The sequence below is a fragment of the Narcine bancroftii genome, chromosome 4 (genome assembly GCF_036971445.1).
Source record: "Narcine bancroftii isolate sNarBan1 chromosome 4, sNarBan1.hap1, whole genome shotgun sequence".
Lineage (NCBI taxonomy): Eukaryota > Metazoa > Chordata > Chondrichthyes > Torpediniformes > Narcinidae > Narcine > Narcine bancroftii.
The window spans coordinates 84,987,513-85,005,952 of NC_091472.1; the positions used below are offsets into that span (position 1 = coordinate 84,987,513).

The following is an 18,440-nucleotide window of genomic DNA, read 5'->3' on the forward strand; positions in this document are numbered from 1 at the left end:
AGTCACTGATTGAGTGTTGTTTGAGTCTGATGGTGGAGGGATACCAACTTGTTCCTGAACCTGTTGGGAAGATTCATGTGGTGCCTATACCTCTTTCCTGATGGCATTAGTGTGAACAGAGCATGTCCTAGGTGATGTGAATCCTCAGTGATTGCTGCTGTTCTCTGATGGTAGTGTTCCACGTAGATTTTCTCAATGGTAAGGAGAGTTTTGCTTGTGATGAACTGGGTTGTGTCCACTACATTTTCGGGTTTTCCGTTGAAGTTTTGGTACCTCCAAACCAGGCCATGATGCAGCCACTCAGTGCACTTTTCTCTACAATCTGTAGAAATTTGCCATTGTTTCTGATGACGATTACATCCTACAAAATGAGGGTGAACTCCATAATTGGCTGTGATGCTTCTCTTCCTGATGAGCTGAACACCTTCTGTGCCCACTTTGAGAAGGAGAACTCAACAATACTTATGAAAATTCTTGCGAAGGGCCTTATTTTGATTATGTGGGAAGGTGTCCAAGGCTGAGAAAGTGTTTGAGTCTGATGGCGGAGGCTGAAGAATAGTTACAGTACTTCAAGTCAGTGGATTGAGTGGCCTTCAAGGTTTCTGCTCAGAATCTGAATTAATACACTCAGGCTGTCGTATGCTTTATTAAAATAGCTGTGGAAGAGTATGTCCCCACCAAATCATCCAAGGTTTTCCCCAACCAGATGCCCTGGATGAACAAAGAAATCTGGAACCCGCTGAGAGCCAGATCACAGGCATTTAAGTCCAGAGATCCAGATCAGTACACCAAGCGCAGGTATAACCTGTGGAAAGTTCTCTCCTGGGGGAAGTGGAGATTCTGGATGAAAATGGAAACAAGGGACACCCGACAGCTGTAGCGGGGCCTGTTACAAATCCAAATCTGGTAAAGTAGCAGACAACAAAGCATCACTCCCAGAAGAACTTGATGCCTTCTACGCCTGATTTGATTACAGTAACAGCAAAGAACCAGCCCTCCGCACCCCCATGTCTCCTGATGATCCCATCCTGTCCCTATCTCAGGATGATGTGCATGCTGCCTTCAGGAGGGTGTATCCGAGGAAAGTATCCTCACCTAACTGTGTATTTAAAAAAAAAACTGTGCTGACCAACTTAACAAGGTATTCAGGAGATCTTCAATATCTCATTCCAGCAGGGCATGGTACCCTCCTGTTTCAAGCAGGCATCAATCATGCCAATGCCCAAGAAGAGTAGTGACCTCCCTTAATGACTATCGAGTCATTTATATCACTTACTATCGACTATCACTTACAAAAAAAGTGGTGAAATGTTTTGAAAAGCTGAAGAAGCTTATCAACACCCGTCTGAGTTATGACATGGATACATTCCAGTTCGCCTATCGTAGTAACAGGTCTATTGTGCATTCCATCTAACTGACTCTACACAAAGCCCTCAACCACCTGGACAACAAAGATGCATACATCTTTAGTGACAACAGTTTGGCATTTAACACCATCATCCCCTCCAAACTGATCAGCAAACTCTAAGACCTAGGAGTCAACACCTGTGATAGTATGGGATCCTTTCACCTCTGTATATATTTGTATATAGTGCTAATGATTGGCTGAGAGCTGTAGCCACCCCTACTGGCCAAGTCATAAGGAGCTGCACCTAACTAGATCCAGGTCAGTCTGAACTGGTCGACCTTGATGTTCTGCGCTCCAGTCTTTTGGTAATACAAGTCTTGGTTTGAATCTACAAGTCTTTGAGTCATTCGACATGCTACAACACCCTACTGTGTAATTGGATCATAGATTTCTTCACCTCCAAACTACAATCTTTGAAGATTGTTAAGAACTTCTCCTCCACAATCTCCATCAGTACCAGAGCACCACAGGGCTGTGTTCTTAGCCCCCTGCTCTATTCACTTTACAAGTATGTTAGCATGGTGGTGGGTTGTATAAAGGAAGGGGATGAGTCAGCTTACAGGATGGAGATTGAAAACTTAGCTGAATGGTGCACCATCAACATCAATGTCACCAAAACCAAGGAGCTGATTGTTTTTTCATACTTTATTTAAAATTTTTAAACCACAAAACATTGAAAAACATTTGAATATAATGATTCATATAGAAAAATACATGTGGAATATATAACAACCCCCCCCACACCTTACTACACCTCCCTCCACCCCCTCACCCTCCATGAAAAAGGAAATGGAGATCCAAAGCATCAATCACATACCAAAATGTCACAGACTAGAGCAACCCCAACACAACTTGCTGTAGAAAGTTCAAAATTTTAAACCCACATAATCTAAATAAGGGCTCCAAACTTTCCGATAGAAAAAAAAATCACGCAAATTGTATGTTATTTTTTCCAATGGAATACATGATCTCAACTCCATATGCCATCAATGCAGACTTAAATCAATCTAATTTTTTCAAGTTATCACTTCATTTTCTTACTAAAATTAATCTCAGAAATGCAATTTGATACCTAGTTAATCTCAATTTCAAGATCAACATTTTAACATTACTTAATAGAAATAAATTGGTTCCATCGGCAATTTAGTCTTAAAGACTTTCTCTAAAAACTCTTAAGTTGTCTCCAAAAAAGTTGAACTGTATCACATAACTAAGTAGAATGTAGAAAAGAACCTACTTTCTTATGACATCTAAAACATAAATCTGAAGAAATTAAATTATATCTCTTTAATTTTTATGGGGTTTTTATATATATATATGTATGTATGTGTATATACATACATACACATATATATATATAAAAACCCCATAAAAATTAATATATATATGTAGATATATATATATCTATATCTATATATATCTATATATATCTATATATAGATATATATATATATATCTATATATAGATAGATATATATATATATATCTATATATATCTATATATAGATATATATAAATGTATATATATATAAATGTATAGCTAATGTGAGCTTGCAGGCGCCTCAGATTTTTTGCGCAAGTTTTGTGGAAACTGCCAAAATGTTTGGCCTGGAAGTCAGCCTGAAGAAAACTGAGGTCCTCCATCAGCCAGCTCCCCACCATGACTACCAGCCCCCCCCACATCTCCATCGGGCACACAAAACTCAAAACGATCAACCAGTTTACCTATCTCGGCTGCACCATTTCATCAGATGCAAGGATCGACAATGAGATAGACAACAGACTCGCCAAGGCAAATAGCGTCTTTGGAAGACTACACAAAAGAGTCTGGAAAAACAACCAACTGAAAAACCTCACAAAGATTAGCGTATACAGAGCCGTTGTCATACCGACACTCCTGTTCGGCTCCGAATCATGGGTCCTCTACCGGCATCACCTACGGCTCCTAGAATGCTTCCACCAGCGTTGTCTCCGCTCCATCCTCAACATTCATTGGAGCGACTTCATCTCTAACATCGAAGTACTCGAGATGGCAGAGGCCGACAGCATCGAATCCACGCTGCTGAAGATCCAACTGCGTCACATCTCCAGAATGGAGGACCATCGCCTTCCCAAGATCGTGTTATATGGCGAGGTCTCCACTGGCCACCGAGACAGAGGTGCACCAAAGAAGAGGTACAAGGACTGCCTAAAGAAATCTCTTGGTGCCTGCCACATTGACCACCGCCAGTGGGCTGATATCGCCTCAAACCATGCATCTTGGCGCCTCACAGTTCGGCGGGCAGCAACCTCCTTTGAAGAAGACCGCAGAGCCCACCTCACTGACAAAAGGCAAAGGAGGAAAAACCGAACTAACCAATTTTCCCTTGCAACCGCTGCAACCGTGTCTACCTGTCCCGCATCGGACTTGTCAGCCACAAACGAGCCTGCAGCTGACGTGGACATTACCCCTCCATAAATCTTCGTCCGCGAAGCCAAGCCAAAGATGAAGTTATAATGAACTAACCTATATGTCACATTAACAATCTTGGTCATACTATATTTACATATATTTCTCCAATCTTCCTGATCAATTTTCCCACTTCAATTTAGACATGTAAATCTAACTTAGGCATTTTATTCTGTAATAATGAAAATTATGAATACATTTCAGATAAAAAAAATTTCTTCCCACCTTCCAAAAGCAAAATTTAAAATTTTGACTGCCATGGCAACCTTAAAGTATATTCAAAATTATCCAATAATAAAGCTCTAACTTAATAATAACCAAAAGTGTGGAACTTCATATTTTTCTTTTATTTTTGCAAAGACATTAAATAACCAGCTTCATAGCAATCTTGTACAATTTAAATTCCTTTCTGATCCCTTATTTTCAAAAGTTGATTATTAAGCATAAAAGGAAAAAGTTTATTCCGGTATAGAGGTGATTTAGCTGAAATTTTCCCCTGTGTCACTATTTCCTCATTTATCATATTTCCATAATTCAATTAAATGTGTCCAAATAGGTGGAGGAGCTGATTGTTGACTTCAGGAAAGGAAAACCAAAGGTATAATATCCAGTGATCATTGGGGGATCAGAGGTGGAGAGGATGAACAAATTTAAGTTTGTGGAAGTCACAGTCTCAAGAAAGCTCTTCAGTGCCTCTACTTCTTCAAGCAGAGGTTTGAATGTTGAGGATGGAGCGGAGACAACGCTGGTGTAAGTAATTTAATTGGAAGACCACAGTCAATACAAATTGGAAAGAATGCCGCCGCCTCAAGATTCAAGATTCGGGAGGAGTCACGTGATGGAGTAGTGGCCGAACGGTGAACTCCAGCCCTCTCCAGAAAAGTCAGAAAAAACAAAGCAAAACACAAAGGCACAAAAATAAAAATCAAAGTAAAGTGAATATAAAGGTGGAAAGAAGATGGCGACGAAAAAAGAAAAGTCGAAACCAACGGTAAGAAGAGAGGAAGAGAAGACAACGGAAGATGAGGGAAAAGGTCTTACCTGTTCGAAGAGGCCCACGGTGGAGAGAGAACCCCGCTCCCTCAGGTCGGTAGAACGTGGACTATAAAAATGGCTCGATGAGCCGAGTAAAAGTGCGCAACCACGCATGCGCATGAAAAAAAACACACCGACGGGAGGGGTGACCAGCTGGGGAGTCGATCTCCACAGCCGGCAATGACAGCTGCAGAACACCTGCAGCAAGAGGAGAACATAGAAGACAACGAAAATAAGAAAGAAGAGAAGAAAAGGGCAACGAAGAAACAACAGATGGCCAACCCAGAGGAAGAAGAAGAGGAAGAGGTAGAGTACAGTGAAATAGAAGAAGAAGGGAAAGGCAAGATAAAGGATATACTTTCTCTTATTAAAGAATACATGGAGTCATTTAAAGAATGGCAAGCGCAAGAATTTAATGATTTAAGAAGAAGAATAAACAATACAGAAGAGAAAATGAATAAAATAGATATGACCTTATCAGAAATGGGAAAAAGAATGGACAAGGTGCAAGAACGAGAAGCAGCAGTAGAAATGGAGGTAGAGGACTTAAAAAAGAAATTAGAGGAATCTAATAAAAAAGTTAAAGAGACACAAGAACTGTTAGCTCAGAAAATAGATATAATGGAAAATTATAACAGAAGAAATAACATAAAGATAGTGGGCCTTAAGGAAGATGAAGAAGGCAAGAATATGAGAGAGTTTATAAAAGAATGGATCCCTAGGATCCTAGGATGTCCAGAACTACAGCAAGAAATGGAAATAGAAAGGGCACATAGAGCATTGGCCTTTAAACCACAATCACAACAAAAGCCAAGATCTGTTTTAGTAAAATTCCTAAGATATACTACATGAGAAAAGGTACTGGAGAAAACAATGGAAAAAGTAAGAGAGGACAATAAGCCACTGGAGTACAAAGGGCAAAAAATCTTCATTTATCCAGATATAAGTTTTGAACTCCTGAAGAAGAGAAAGGAGTTCAATACAGCAAAGGCGATTTTATGGAAGAAAGGGTATAAATTTATACTAAAGCATCCAGCGGTTTTGAAAATATTTATTCCAGGACAACAAAACAGACTATTCTCGGATCCAGAGGAAGCATGAAAATTTGCAGAACAATTACAAAATAGACTGAGAGATGAAGACGTGTAACGAGAGTACAAAAGACTGCAAACTAAAAGGACATAAGTTTTGAACTCCTGAAGAAGAGGAAGGAGTTCAAAACATCGAAAACGATCTTATGGAAAAAAAAACTATTCTCGGATCCAGAGGAAGCAAGGAAATTTGCAGAACAACTACAAAACAAACAGAGAGATGAAGACATGTAAATAAGAGTAAAAATGACCACGATTTATATGTATGTGGGTAAAGAGATATATGTGTGTATATATATATATATATATATATATATATATAATGTGCATACATGAATGTATCCGTATTTAGAAGAAAATATAGATAGTATAGACAAGAATTAATAAGGGAAGGAAAAGGAATAGAGGGAATAAGGAGGGAATTAAAAGAGTGACCTTTGTCACATATGAAAAGTGAAATCTTTTCTGGGGGGGTCTGGTGGGGGGGTGTTACGGTCACTGCAAAATCAGCTGACGCTTGCGAGTGAATTCGCAAATCCAAATGGAGAGGGGAGATGTGGTTGTCCGACAAGGGATAAAGGACAACTCAGAAGGGGAAGGGGGGATTGGGGCTAAAGAAGTTTTAAATAGGAGAATAAGGAAAATGTTTGATGTTTTAGGAGTGTTGTCTTATAAAGGATTCAAAACAAGAAAACAGAAATGGATAAGAAGGAAAGGTAATGATGGAGAAACGGAAAGGGAAGATAAACAAAGTATAAAATGGCTACGTTGAACTATATGACTTTAAATATTAATGGAATACATAACCAAATTAAAAGGAAGAAACTGCTAAATTTACTGAAAAAAGAAAAAATTGATATAGCATTTGTGCAAGAAACACATTTAACTGAATTGGAGCGTAAGAAATTAAAGAGAGATTGGGTAGGACATGTAACAGCAGCATCGTATAATTCAAAAGCAAGAGGAGTAGCTATATTAATTAGTAAAAATGTGCCATTTAAAATAGAAGAGGAAATAATAGATCCAGCAGGGAGATATGTAATGATAAAATGTCAGATATATTCAGAGTTTTGGAATCTACTCAATGTATATTCACCTAACGAAGAAGATCAAAAGTTTATGCAAGATATCTTTTTGAAGATAGCAGATACACAAGGGAACATATTAATAGGAGGGGATTTCAACCTGAATTTGTATTCAAATATGGACAAAACTGGGAAAAAAATTAACAGAAAGAACAAAGTAACCAAATTTATAATTAAATCGATAGAAGAAATGGAACTTTTGGATATATGGAGGAAACAACACCCAAAGGAAAAGGAATATTCATATTACTCGGCTAGACATAAAACATACTCAAGAATAGACCTATTTTTGTTATCAGCTCGTATGCAAGATAGAGTAAAAAAAACAGAATATAAAGCTAGAATACTATCGGACCATTCACCCTTAATATTGACAGTAAAGTTAGAGGACATCCCTCCAAGAATGTATAGATGGAGATTAAACCCCATGTTACTTAAAAGGCAGGATTTTAGAGAATTTATTGAAAAACAAATTAAAATGTATTTTGAAATAAATACGGAATCAGTGGAAGATAAGTTTATACTATGGGATGCAATGAAAGCATTCATTAGAGGGCAAATAACAAGTTATGTAACCAAGATGAAGAAGGACTATAATCAGGAAACAGAGCAGTTGGAAAGGGAAATAGTAAATATAGAAAAAGAATTAGTAATGAAAGAAGATATCACTAAAAGAAGAGAATTGGCGGATAAAAAAATAAAATATGAAACACTACAAATATATAAGGTGGAGAAAAATATAATGAAGACAAAACAGAAATATTATGAACTAGGTGAAAAAACGCACAAAATCCTAGCATGGCAGCTTAAGACAGAACAAGCTAAGAAAATGGTATTAGCATCAAGGAAAAAAGACAAATTACATATAATCCAAAAGAAATTAAGGAAAACTTTAGAGAATTCTATGAACAATTATACCGAACTGAAAAAGAAGGGAAAATAGATGAATTTCTAACTAAAATTGAACTACCAAAACTACAAATAGAGGAACAAAATAAATTAACAGAGCCATTTGGAATAGTAGAAATACAAGAGATAATAAAAAAATTACCAAATAATAAGACACCAGGAGAGGATGGATTCCCAATAGAATTCTATAAAACATTTAAAGACTTATTAATTCCGCCCTTCCTGGAAGTAATCAACCAGATTGATAAAACGCAAAGCTTACCAGATTCATGTAAAACAGCAATAATTACAGTAATACTAAAGCAAGGGAAAGATCCACTCACACCAGCGTCATATAGAACAATATCATTACTTAACACAGATTATAAGATAATAGCTAAACTATTAGCAAACAGATTAGCAGAGTATGTACCCATTCAGCCAGTCTTGAGTCAATCTCCAACAGTCTGCAGCCCAGTGTGAATCCCTCGACCGCATTCGTTAGCAGTCCACAGGCTGCGTGGGTTCCTCTCCTCAGGTCAGGAGCAGCCCGCTGCCTATGTGCTCTTCAGCCTTAGAGCCCTGATCCGCCACTGAGGTCACCATCTTATGAGTTGCCTCCTCTGCTTTTCATTCTCCAACAGGATGGTCTCGTTTTCTGGTGCCCTGCTCCAGTCCTCTGCCTCTTCCGAGTCTGCAATCTCTCGTGCCTTTTGCTGAACCTCAGCACTGCTATCTTGGGTGCAGACCCCACAGTTGCAGTATTTTTAAATAAAACCATCATCGGCTCCATTGACAGGCCATTTAAAGCCTGTACAGAGCTGATAGCCGTTGTATTGGGTGGTTGGATCCTGTGGAAGTATTATGACCCTGCTTCCCGCTCTCCGCTGGTCCGCACCGTCGAGAGCACTGCAGTGACAGCAGCTCTGGCAGCACTTCCTTTTTCCATCCATTTCACTGGCAATCAACATAAGTGCACCTTAAGGATGCATGCTTACCCCACTGCTCTATTCACTCTGCACTCATGACTGTGGCAAGTCACAACTCAAATGTTATCTACAAATTTGCCGATGACGCTGTGGTTGTTGGCAGAATCACAGGCAGCAATGAGGAAGCAAACAGGAAGGAGATAGATAGGTCAGCTCATTGAGTGGTGTCACAATAACAACCCTGCACTCAATGATAGCAAAAACAAGGAGATTGATTGTGGATTTCAGGAGGAAATCAGGAGAACATGAACCAGACTTAATCGAAGGGTTCGCAGTGGAGAGGGTGAAAAACTTCAAAATTCATGGGTGCCAGCATCTGTGAGGCTCTGTTTGGAGCCTCCATGTTGATGTACTCATGAAGAAGGCCTGCCAATAGCTATACTTTGTAAGAAATTTGAGGAGATTTGGAATGTCGCCAAAGACTCTCAAAAGCTTCTACAGGTATACCAAGCAGAGAATTCTGGCTGTTTGCATCACTACCTGGTATGTAGGTGCCAAGACTCAGGACAAGAAAAAAATCTCCAGAGGGTTGTTAACTTGGCCTGCGGCACAACTGGCATCAGTCTTCACTCCACTGAGGAGATTTACATGAGGTGGTGTCTTAAGAAAGCAACCTCGATCCTCAAGGACCCTCACCACCCAGGCCATGCCTTCACTCAGTGGCACAAGGACAGCTTCTTCCTCTCTGCCATCAGATTCCTGAATGAACAATGAACCACAGACTCTACTGTTACAGGATATGTTAGAAGATTTATGGGTAAAATATGTCTTTAAAAGAAAGTGATTATGAGGGTTTAGTTCAGGTTACACTTCACAAACAGAAGTCAGTTCTACAACAACCGTTGAGGCTACAAAATGGCAAGCTGGCAGGCTTCTTGAAAAACCCCATTTTGAAGACAGGTTGTGAGTTCTGAGTTCACCCTGTTCAAAACCCTTGGAGTCTTTACAAGAGGAAATGGATGGGTAGAGTGTTTCTCCTGAAATAAGGGAAACAAGAGGAACTCTGTGGTGACCTGAAGACGAAGTTATCATTTGGAAAACCCATGATGGGGCAAGTTTCTTCGGCAAGGCACTGAAGTGACTGATTGAAAGAAATCAGTTTGTGTATATCCAACAAGCAACAAATATCTCTCTGAAACCAATAAGAACGTTCCTGAATGGTAACCATTTAACTTTAAGCACCAGATCCTGGTGGAAATTATAAATGTTGAATTCTGTGCACAGTATAAGAACTGCCTGATACCAATGAACTTGGAGAAGTGAAAAGAGATTGATTGGACTATTTCTTGCACTATTTCTGTTTATTTTGTTAGATGGTTTTATAAATGTTTGCATAGTAATGCTGTTACAAAACAATTACCAGTAATATTGTGGCATGTTGATGACAATATATTCTGATTCCAATGGCACACTGAATCTCTGCAAATTGCTGAGGAAGTGGGGTTCTGACGTGCTCTCTTCACAATGACATTTGTATGATAGCTCCAGGAAAGGACCTCTGAAATGGTTTTGTCAGAAAATTTGTTAATTTGTCGATGCCAATGAAGTTATCAACCGAAGCGAGTCCCATTTCCTTGAATTTGGCCCATATCCCTCCAAAAACTTTCTATCCATTATGTATGATGGCAATGTTGATCTACTTTGGTTTCCCAGGTGACAATTATTTTGTTGAGCCTGGAAAGTTGGTGGACCACTTGAAAATGTGGATCAAATAAACAATTTATGATAACTGATGCACTTCTCTTTGGCTTTATTTGACACATATCAGTTAATTGAAGCTGATATTTTGAAAGGGGAATCAACAATTATCAGAAATACGTATTTTCTTTTAGTTTCAGTATCAATGGCTGTGCTGATAGTTATTGAATAGCCTGTAGCTTAAAGAAATTCTATGAACTAACCTAAATCTAATTGCTGATAGATTTTGAACTTAAAAAAAAAATTGGCACCTAAAGCACTATTATAATTGCTGTAGTTAGAGTATTAATAAGGAATGGAAGAATAATATGGCTTGCATGGGTTTATATTGTAATCCAGGTTTATTCCAGATGAATTAACATTTGAAGACGAGCCCAAGGATGTGACTGCAGATGTGGATTTGGCAGCATACACACCAAAGTATTTCACTTCAACAGCACTCAGCTTCTCCAAGGTAATTTAAAGCATTTGTCAGTAATCTTATAAATAACATGGACCATCTATGTACAACAAATCATCCAATTCATAAACTTAACTTGGAATTTATAAAAAAGCAAATTAGTTTCAGAAAGTAAACGTGTGTATGGTAACAGTTAAAACTATATGAAATGTGTGCTCTTTGTGGTCCTGCTTGCATCTATTTAAACACGTTTTTATAAAAACATCTGTATCAGCATAATTATGTAATGTAGTCCAGATGAAAAATAAAGAATAGCTCGGCAGATTTTATTTTATCTTTTTGATATGCCAAGAAATTTGTTTCTTGAGAAATGTGAGGAAATGGATTTAATGGTAATTCCTCTGAAAGTCTTGTCTCCTTTTCCAAATTTTTAAATGTTGAATATCTCATTCAGAGTTCAATTTTTGCAGAATAATTTAGATGTTCCATTGATGTTTTATCTCTAAATTGTCTTGTCTGGTTTGGAGACAAATTCACAGCAGAGCACATAGTCCAACTGTTCTTTTTTCTCATTCCTTCATAGTCATTGATTGACTGGCATTTAATTTCCCACACATTCTTTAAGCAGAAATGATAGAAACACTGGACATGTCTGATAATAACTGTGAAGGAAGCAACAGAGTTTATGGTTTTTACTCTATTTCTAGAATTCAAAAACATTGATAAAACATTAGAATTGAAAATGTTTTAAGTTGGAAAGAATTTTGAATCATTTATTATTGTGTGTACTGAGATTCAGTGAAAAATGTATTGAAGCAAGTCAGTCCATGATTGGGCATGATGGATAGTTCATTATAAAATAGAAGGGCAAAATACAGTGTTACAGAGAACAGGTACAATTAAAACAAAGGCATCATAATTTTAATAACAGGCTCTATAGAAGGAGTGATGAAGAGAACAAAAGCACGAGACCAAAACTGAATGATGTAAAAGGTGAAACAACTATTCACTTGTATTGCTTCCAGTTTTGTGTACAGCACTTGGTGTTCACAACTTGAACTTGTCCGCACTAGATAAATCAAATGCAGATTGAGTAAACAGGTTGCAGATCACCTCTGTTCAATCCTCAAGCAATCAGCACTGAGCTTTCATGTGCCCAACACTTTAATTCCGTCACACAGACCCACTCTGTGTTTTTGGACTTTGCTGGAACAGAATTAAGAGTCTATTGTAACCTTGAAGAACTGCAGCTCCTCTTTTGACGAGGAGATTACAGCTTTCAGATCTCAAGCCATAATTTTGTGCGACGTCCTTTTCCGGTTTGTGTCAGAACTGGCCACTTCTGATGAAGTGTAACCAACTTGACACCTGCCAACTTTTTTCCAAACTTTCATGAAGGGCTCAAGCTCTTCATTCAATGCTTCTAACTTCAGGTGGGATAAAGCGTTTGCCACCCTCTCTCAGCCAGCACCACCACCTCTTGAATAAAAACAGAGAGCTAGAAACGTTCAGCAGGCCAAGCAACATCTTCGAAAGAGAAATGGAGTTGGTGTTTTCAGAACTGGGAAAGAAAGAAACTGCAGGGAGTTTGGGGGGGGGGTGGGGGAGAGTGGTGGTGGGGTGAAGAGGACAATGTTCTCGAGAGGGTGAGGTTAAGCTGTTAATGAGCTGATCTTGTCAATGTATGCAGTTGGGGAGGAGCAAGGCTATTAGTTCATTGAAATAAACAAAATGAGGGTAGTTAGAGAGACAATTGAAATTCAACAGGTATCAAGATACATATAGTTTAAGAAATAATATTGAAATATTCGAACAAGTATGGGAGCCTTACATTAAATACAATAGCGAAAACCTACCGGGAACAAACATTACCTAAGTTGATGGAAGGAGAAGGAAAGAAAAGAATGGACTCAGTAGAATTTCTGGTGTATTTTTGTTGAATGACAACATTGTCTGACTAGATTGTATACCTAAAATGGATGAGGGGGGGGGGGGGGGTGGGGGGATGGCTTGGGAGGAGGGAGGGGGGAGGGAGAAAAAGTCACTGTAAATGTGTGGAAAAGAAAAAGTGTATATCATGGCTATTGTGATTTATGGTGTGAAAAATAAAAAATTTAAATTAAAAAAAAAGATACTGTGAGAAAGTTTATTTTGCAACCAGTCCAGCTAATCAACCCATATTTGATTCTGTGGTAAAAACACAGTTGAGTGCAGAGTTACAGAGAAAGATGAGTTAGAACAGCACATAAAACATTATTTTACTTGTGTGAAGTTCATTCAGGATCTGAGAAAAGCAGGAAAGAAACTGCCCTGAAACTGGTTGTGCCTGATCTCACACTCATGAATCTTCTTTCTGACGAAGGAGGGAGAAGGGAATATGGCTGGTGTGGGATGAGACTATTATTATGTTGATAGCTTTTCTGAGGCAGTGGGAAGTGTAGATGGAGTCGCTGGGGGGTGTTTAGGTGATGGTCTGAGCAGCATTTGCAACTCTCTTGTGGTCTTGGGTGGAACAATTCCTGCACACCACAGTTATGCATCCTGATAGAATCCTTTCAGTCATGTATCTGCCAAAGTTGTTGAGGTTCAGAGTTGTGAAATACAAGGCTGCAGGATGTGCTAAGCAGTTCAAACTATTATTGGAGAGAGAAAAACTGAGCCAATATGACAAATGGATGATGTGCCCTTTTCTGATATAGACAAATAATGAGAGTTACCTTTTAGAGTATTTGATACGGAGTCTGAAGGATACAGCTGCCCATATGAAAGATGTGTTCTATAACTCCATACATTTGTCTGTAGGCCAGACTTTTTGAGGAGGCCACAGACAAATGGGCCAATGCATGATGGCAAATTAATATGGCAGGTAAAATGAAGCTTGGTTTATTTCTGCAGACTGAATGCAGATGCTCCACAAAATACTTGACCAATCTGTGTTTTGTTTCCTGTACATAAAGGAGACTAGATTGTGAACACCAAATGCAACACACCATATTGGAAGAAGTGCAAGGCAATAAGCCCTTGGATGGTGGGAATGGAAACAATGAAAAAAGTGTTGCATTTGCAGATGCATATGTAGGAGGGAATTAGTTGGTGGAGGTAGAAGAGTCTTGAAAGAAGAAATGTTGCAAGAGGAGGGAAAGATGTCTGTTAATGGAATCTCTTTGAAGGCATCAGAAATTATGATGGATGATATTTTAAAATGGTGAGTGATGGGTAAGGATGACCAGGGAAGATCCATCCTTGCTCCATCCAAGAGAAAGGGTGAAATCAGAAGAGTGGGTGAGATGTGGACAAGATCTCTGTTAAAATCATGGAGGGAAAGGTGTGCTTCAGGAGGAAGGAAGACCTCTCAATGGCAGCTAATTGTTTGGGGGGGGGGGTGTGAGGGAGTTGGGTGGGAATAAAATCTTCCTCTTTATCCCTCTCTGTCCTGCCTAATCTGTTGAGTGTTTCCTGCATTTTCTTTTCAGATGTCCAGCATCTGAAATTTAATTTTTGAGATAGCTTGTCAGGATAGATATCAAAGGCTACTTTATTGACTTAACAATTCAAAACCAATGGGCATAGACTCAGCGTGGGTGATTGGCTGTACATCAGGTGCTTGTATGAAAGTCATGTTGTTAACCTTAAAATTTAAACTGGAAGTTTCAAAGCACATAAGTGAAAGGATTTTATTAAAATGAAAGAAATTTGTGCTGACGTTTATTGTAGCACTGGAAAGCCAAATAGAGGAATATAGGAATGGGATGGGGAATTGAAACAATCTCAAATATATTGAACATTGGGTTTGCTAAGACTTTCTTCATTTCTGTGATATGTCAAAACTGCGTATAGTTCCTATATTGGTTTCTTTACATAAAGATTGATATTTTGCAGCATTACATCGAGCAATTTTCTGTTTATTACTTGTAAATTTTAGCCAGAGCTAACATGGGATGAAACTGATCATGAGCGTGTTGCTACACTGAAAAGATGTTTCAAAAAGGATGAGATTAGGGAGATTGATTTCAAAGCATACTTGGCTTCTTCAAGTGACGAAGATGATGTGGTAGATATTGTGATACAAGAGGAGTCACAACAAGGTAAGTTTAGAATTTTTGATTTTTCCCACTTCTACGATTTGACCCTTGTTTGTATATTTCTTGTTCTCTGTGACTACCCTCTAGTTCTAAGAAATTACAGAAATATACTAAATTGAGGACTGTTGTGATCTGTGATTTTTAAAAAAAAAAGTGTAATTGTGCCTGAACATCTGGGTTGTGACTGTTAAAATGCACATAAAAGCAGGATGCATTAATTTTTCTGCAAGCTACTTCATCTGTTCTTTGAATTCACATTTTTCTCACTTTGGTTGTGGAATACTTGATGGCACTGAATCGAAAAGATCAATTTGTAAACTGGTCATTGACAGGCATATATACAGTTGAGTTTAATTTATTTCACAGTCCATATTTCTTAGAAGTGTTGAATTCAGTCCACTGAATTGTTCTATTTGGAAAATAGACAATTAAAAAAAGAATTTGCTTACTTGTAGACGAAGATGAAAAATGTGCAACAGAAAGTAAAATGGCAGTTAAGACCCAAAAGGATGATGAAGTGATTTCAAAATATAGAGAGCTGCTGAGAACAATACAAGGAAAGGAAGAAAAAAATAAAGATATAGAAATGGAGATCACCTGGGTTCCAGGTAAGTAATTTTATTGTGATTTGTAGACTTGTTTGCAAAATGGAATAATTGCATAGTTTGATGTTAACATGACCCATTTTGTTTCTTTGAAGGTTTCTTCCCTGCACGTCCTACCTATCTTGTGACAATGCAAAGGGAGTTTTCAGTTGCCACACTATTAAGAATTTATGGTTATTTAGTGATTCTATTTTTCAGCAAGATTAACTTGAATATGTGTAGTTCTGTTCATAGTTGAAACAAAATGTCCCAACCACATCAGAGGCAAGAAATGAATCATGCAAATATAATGCAGGGAACACCAAAACTGTCAGAACAATAAGTTTCAAGGAGAGTTTTGGAGGATTAAGCATAAAATTGAGTTAAAGAAGGAATTTCTGAATGTAAGCATGGGTTCCTGAAGGGTTGGCAAAATGCATTAAAGTTCAAAGATTGGCAAAGACAAGTTCTAGAAATGTTTTCAAACTGGAGAAGGTTGGGGGTGGGTGGCGGGGGTGGGGAGAGACTTTGAAATAATTCAAATTTCAAATGAAGAAAGGCAGAATGCTGGGAAACAGGGAACACTTGAACAAAAGTCAAACATTATGGTTTTTAATATATAAAGAATACATTTTAAGAAGAGGACACAATTTAATCTTGATACTTTTACCATTGCCAAAACTACTTGATGAAAAAGGAACTATGTCATGCCCATCGTTTCTCTGGGGGATAGGAGGGTGGAAACATTCCATCAATTCTGCAAACCTATACGACTAAAAACTTGGCAAAGAATTATTAAACAAATAAAAATTAAATATGATTGTTTCTTTTTACTGTGATAAATAGTAAATGTATTAATTTGATTATTGCAAAATTTTCCAAATGCAATTAATTTCAAATCCTTTTGATTTTCCATCACAGTTGCCAATTTAAATAAACTTGGTTTTATGCTTGAGTGGTTGACAATATACCTTGAACCCTCCAAATGTTCCATACTTACTATTAATTTGAGGTACGCAAAAGACATTCTAGAGCAGTGGTTCTCAACCTTTTTCTTTGCACTCACATACCTCTTTAAGTATTCCCTATGCCATAGTTGCTCTGTGATTAGTAAGGGATGGCTTAAGGTGGTATGTGGGTGGAATCGTACCTCATTGACTCGTTATGTGCACAGTTTCATAACTCCAAAGGAAATGGCCCGATGACAATTTTTCTCAAGCAAAATATTTCATTAACAATTGGGTCAAGAGCAGTGATTCCCTTTCCACTCACATACCACCTTTATTTTTTAAATATCTTATTTAAAATTTTAAAACCATAATACATAGAGTTAATAAAATGATTTATACATAATATATAATGTTAATAAATGTACATGGTATATAACGCAAAAAGAAACAAAAACCCCCACTATCCCACCCTTTAATCAATGTAACCTTCCCCCTTACATACCCCTTACCTGATTCCACCCCCAAAAAAAACCAAAAAAAAGAAAAAAAGATGTAAACTACAATAACATAGACAATTACCATTTCCACCACAACAAGACTGAAATATTCAAAAAATTTTAAACCTATGTAGTCCAAATAAGGGCTCCAAATTTTCCAATTTAAAAAAAAAGATAACTATCTCATAAATTACATGTTATTTTTTCCAATGGTACACAAGATCTCAATTCTGTGTGCCCTCTATGTAAATTCAAATGTATATAATTTTTCCAAGAAATCGCAAAATATTTTCTCACAATGGTAATCTCAGAAATGCTTTTTGAAATTTATTTAATCTTAATTCCAAACAAATCTTTGTAATATTACTTAACAAAAATATTGATGGGTCCACTGGAAGTTTAATTTTAAGAATATGTTGACAAAGTTCCAGAAAGGTTTTACCTTACCACAAAGCCATGTAAAAAAAAAAAGCTCCTATTTCTTTCTGACATCTAAAACATAAATCTGTGGAAAGTAAGATGTATCTCTTTAATTTCTTGGGTGTTAAATATAATTGATGTATAAAATTATAATGAACTGGTCTATATCTTACATTCGCAATTATCTTTACTCAAATTTCTCCAATCCTCTTGAGTAATTTCTACTCCTAAATCTTTTTTCCCATTTTAACCTGGATTTTTGTAAATCTAATTTAGACATTTTATTCTGCAATAATGCATACATTTCCGATATAAATCTTTTTTTCCTACCTTCCATAATTAAAACTTCAAATTTAGTCTGTGTAGGTAACCTCAAAGTATTCCCAAAATGATCCAATAACAGAGCTAAAAGAGTATTGATGGTATTTCATATTTCTTCTTCATTCTTTGAAAATAAATAAAATTACCTGCCTCATAATAACCCTGTACAATTTTAATTCCTTTTTGACCTCATATTTTCAAAAGTTGATTATTAACCGCAAAGGGAAAAAGTTTATTCTGATACCAAGATGTCTTCCTAGAAACTTTACCATATGTACCTATTTCTTCATATATCCTATTCCATATTTCCATCAAATGCATCAAAATGGATGAATTATACTTAAACAATATTTCAAATTCCATTTATATATAAATTGATTTCTCTTATTTTCATTGATTTGATTTAATTCAATATCTGCCCAAATCAATCGACTTTCCAAATCAAACATTCTATTAATAAACCTTAATTGTGCTGCATTATAATCAGTTCATATTTCCACCATAATTTTTAAGACACTCTTACCATTTTATCTTTCCATAAAA

The 18,440-nt window shown here is 37.2% G+C and overlaps 1 protein-coding gene across 3 annotated transcripts in view; it reads left to right on the forward strand.

Annotated features, from left to right (window-relative positions):
• Positions 1-18,440, forward strand: part of esf1 (ESF1, nucleolar pre-rRNA processing protein, homolog (S. cerevisiae)) — a 95,242-nt gene that overhangs the window by 32,717 nt on the left and 44,085 nt on the right. For all 3 annotated transcript variants that reach the window (XM_069931806.1, XM_069931808.1, XM_069931807.1), the window contains exons 7-9: positions 10,983-11,097; positions 14,966-15,128; positions 15,581-15,733. In XM_069931806.1, coding sequence (XP_069787907.1) covers positions 10,983-11,097; positions 14,966-15,128; positions 15,581-15,733 — 431 coding nt within the window. The remainder of the gene's footprint in view (positions 1-10,982; positions 11,098-14,965; positions 15,129-15,580; positions 15,734-18,440) is intronic.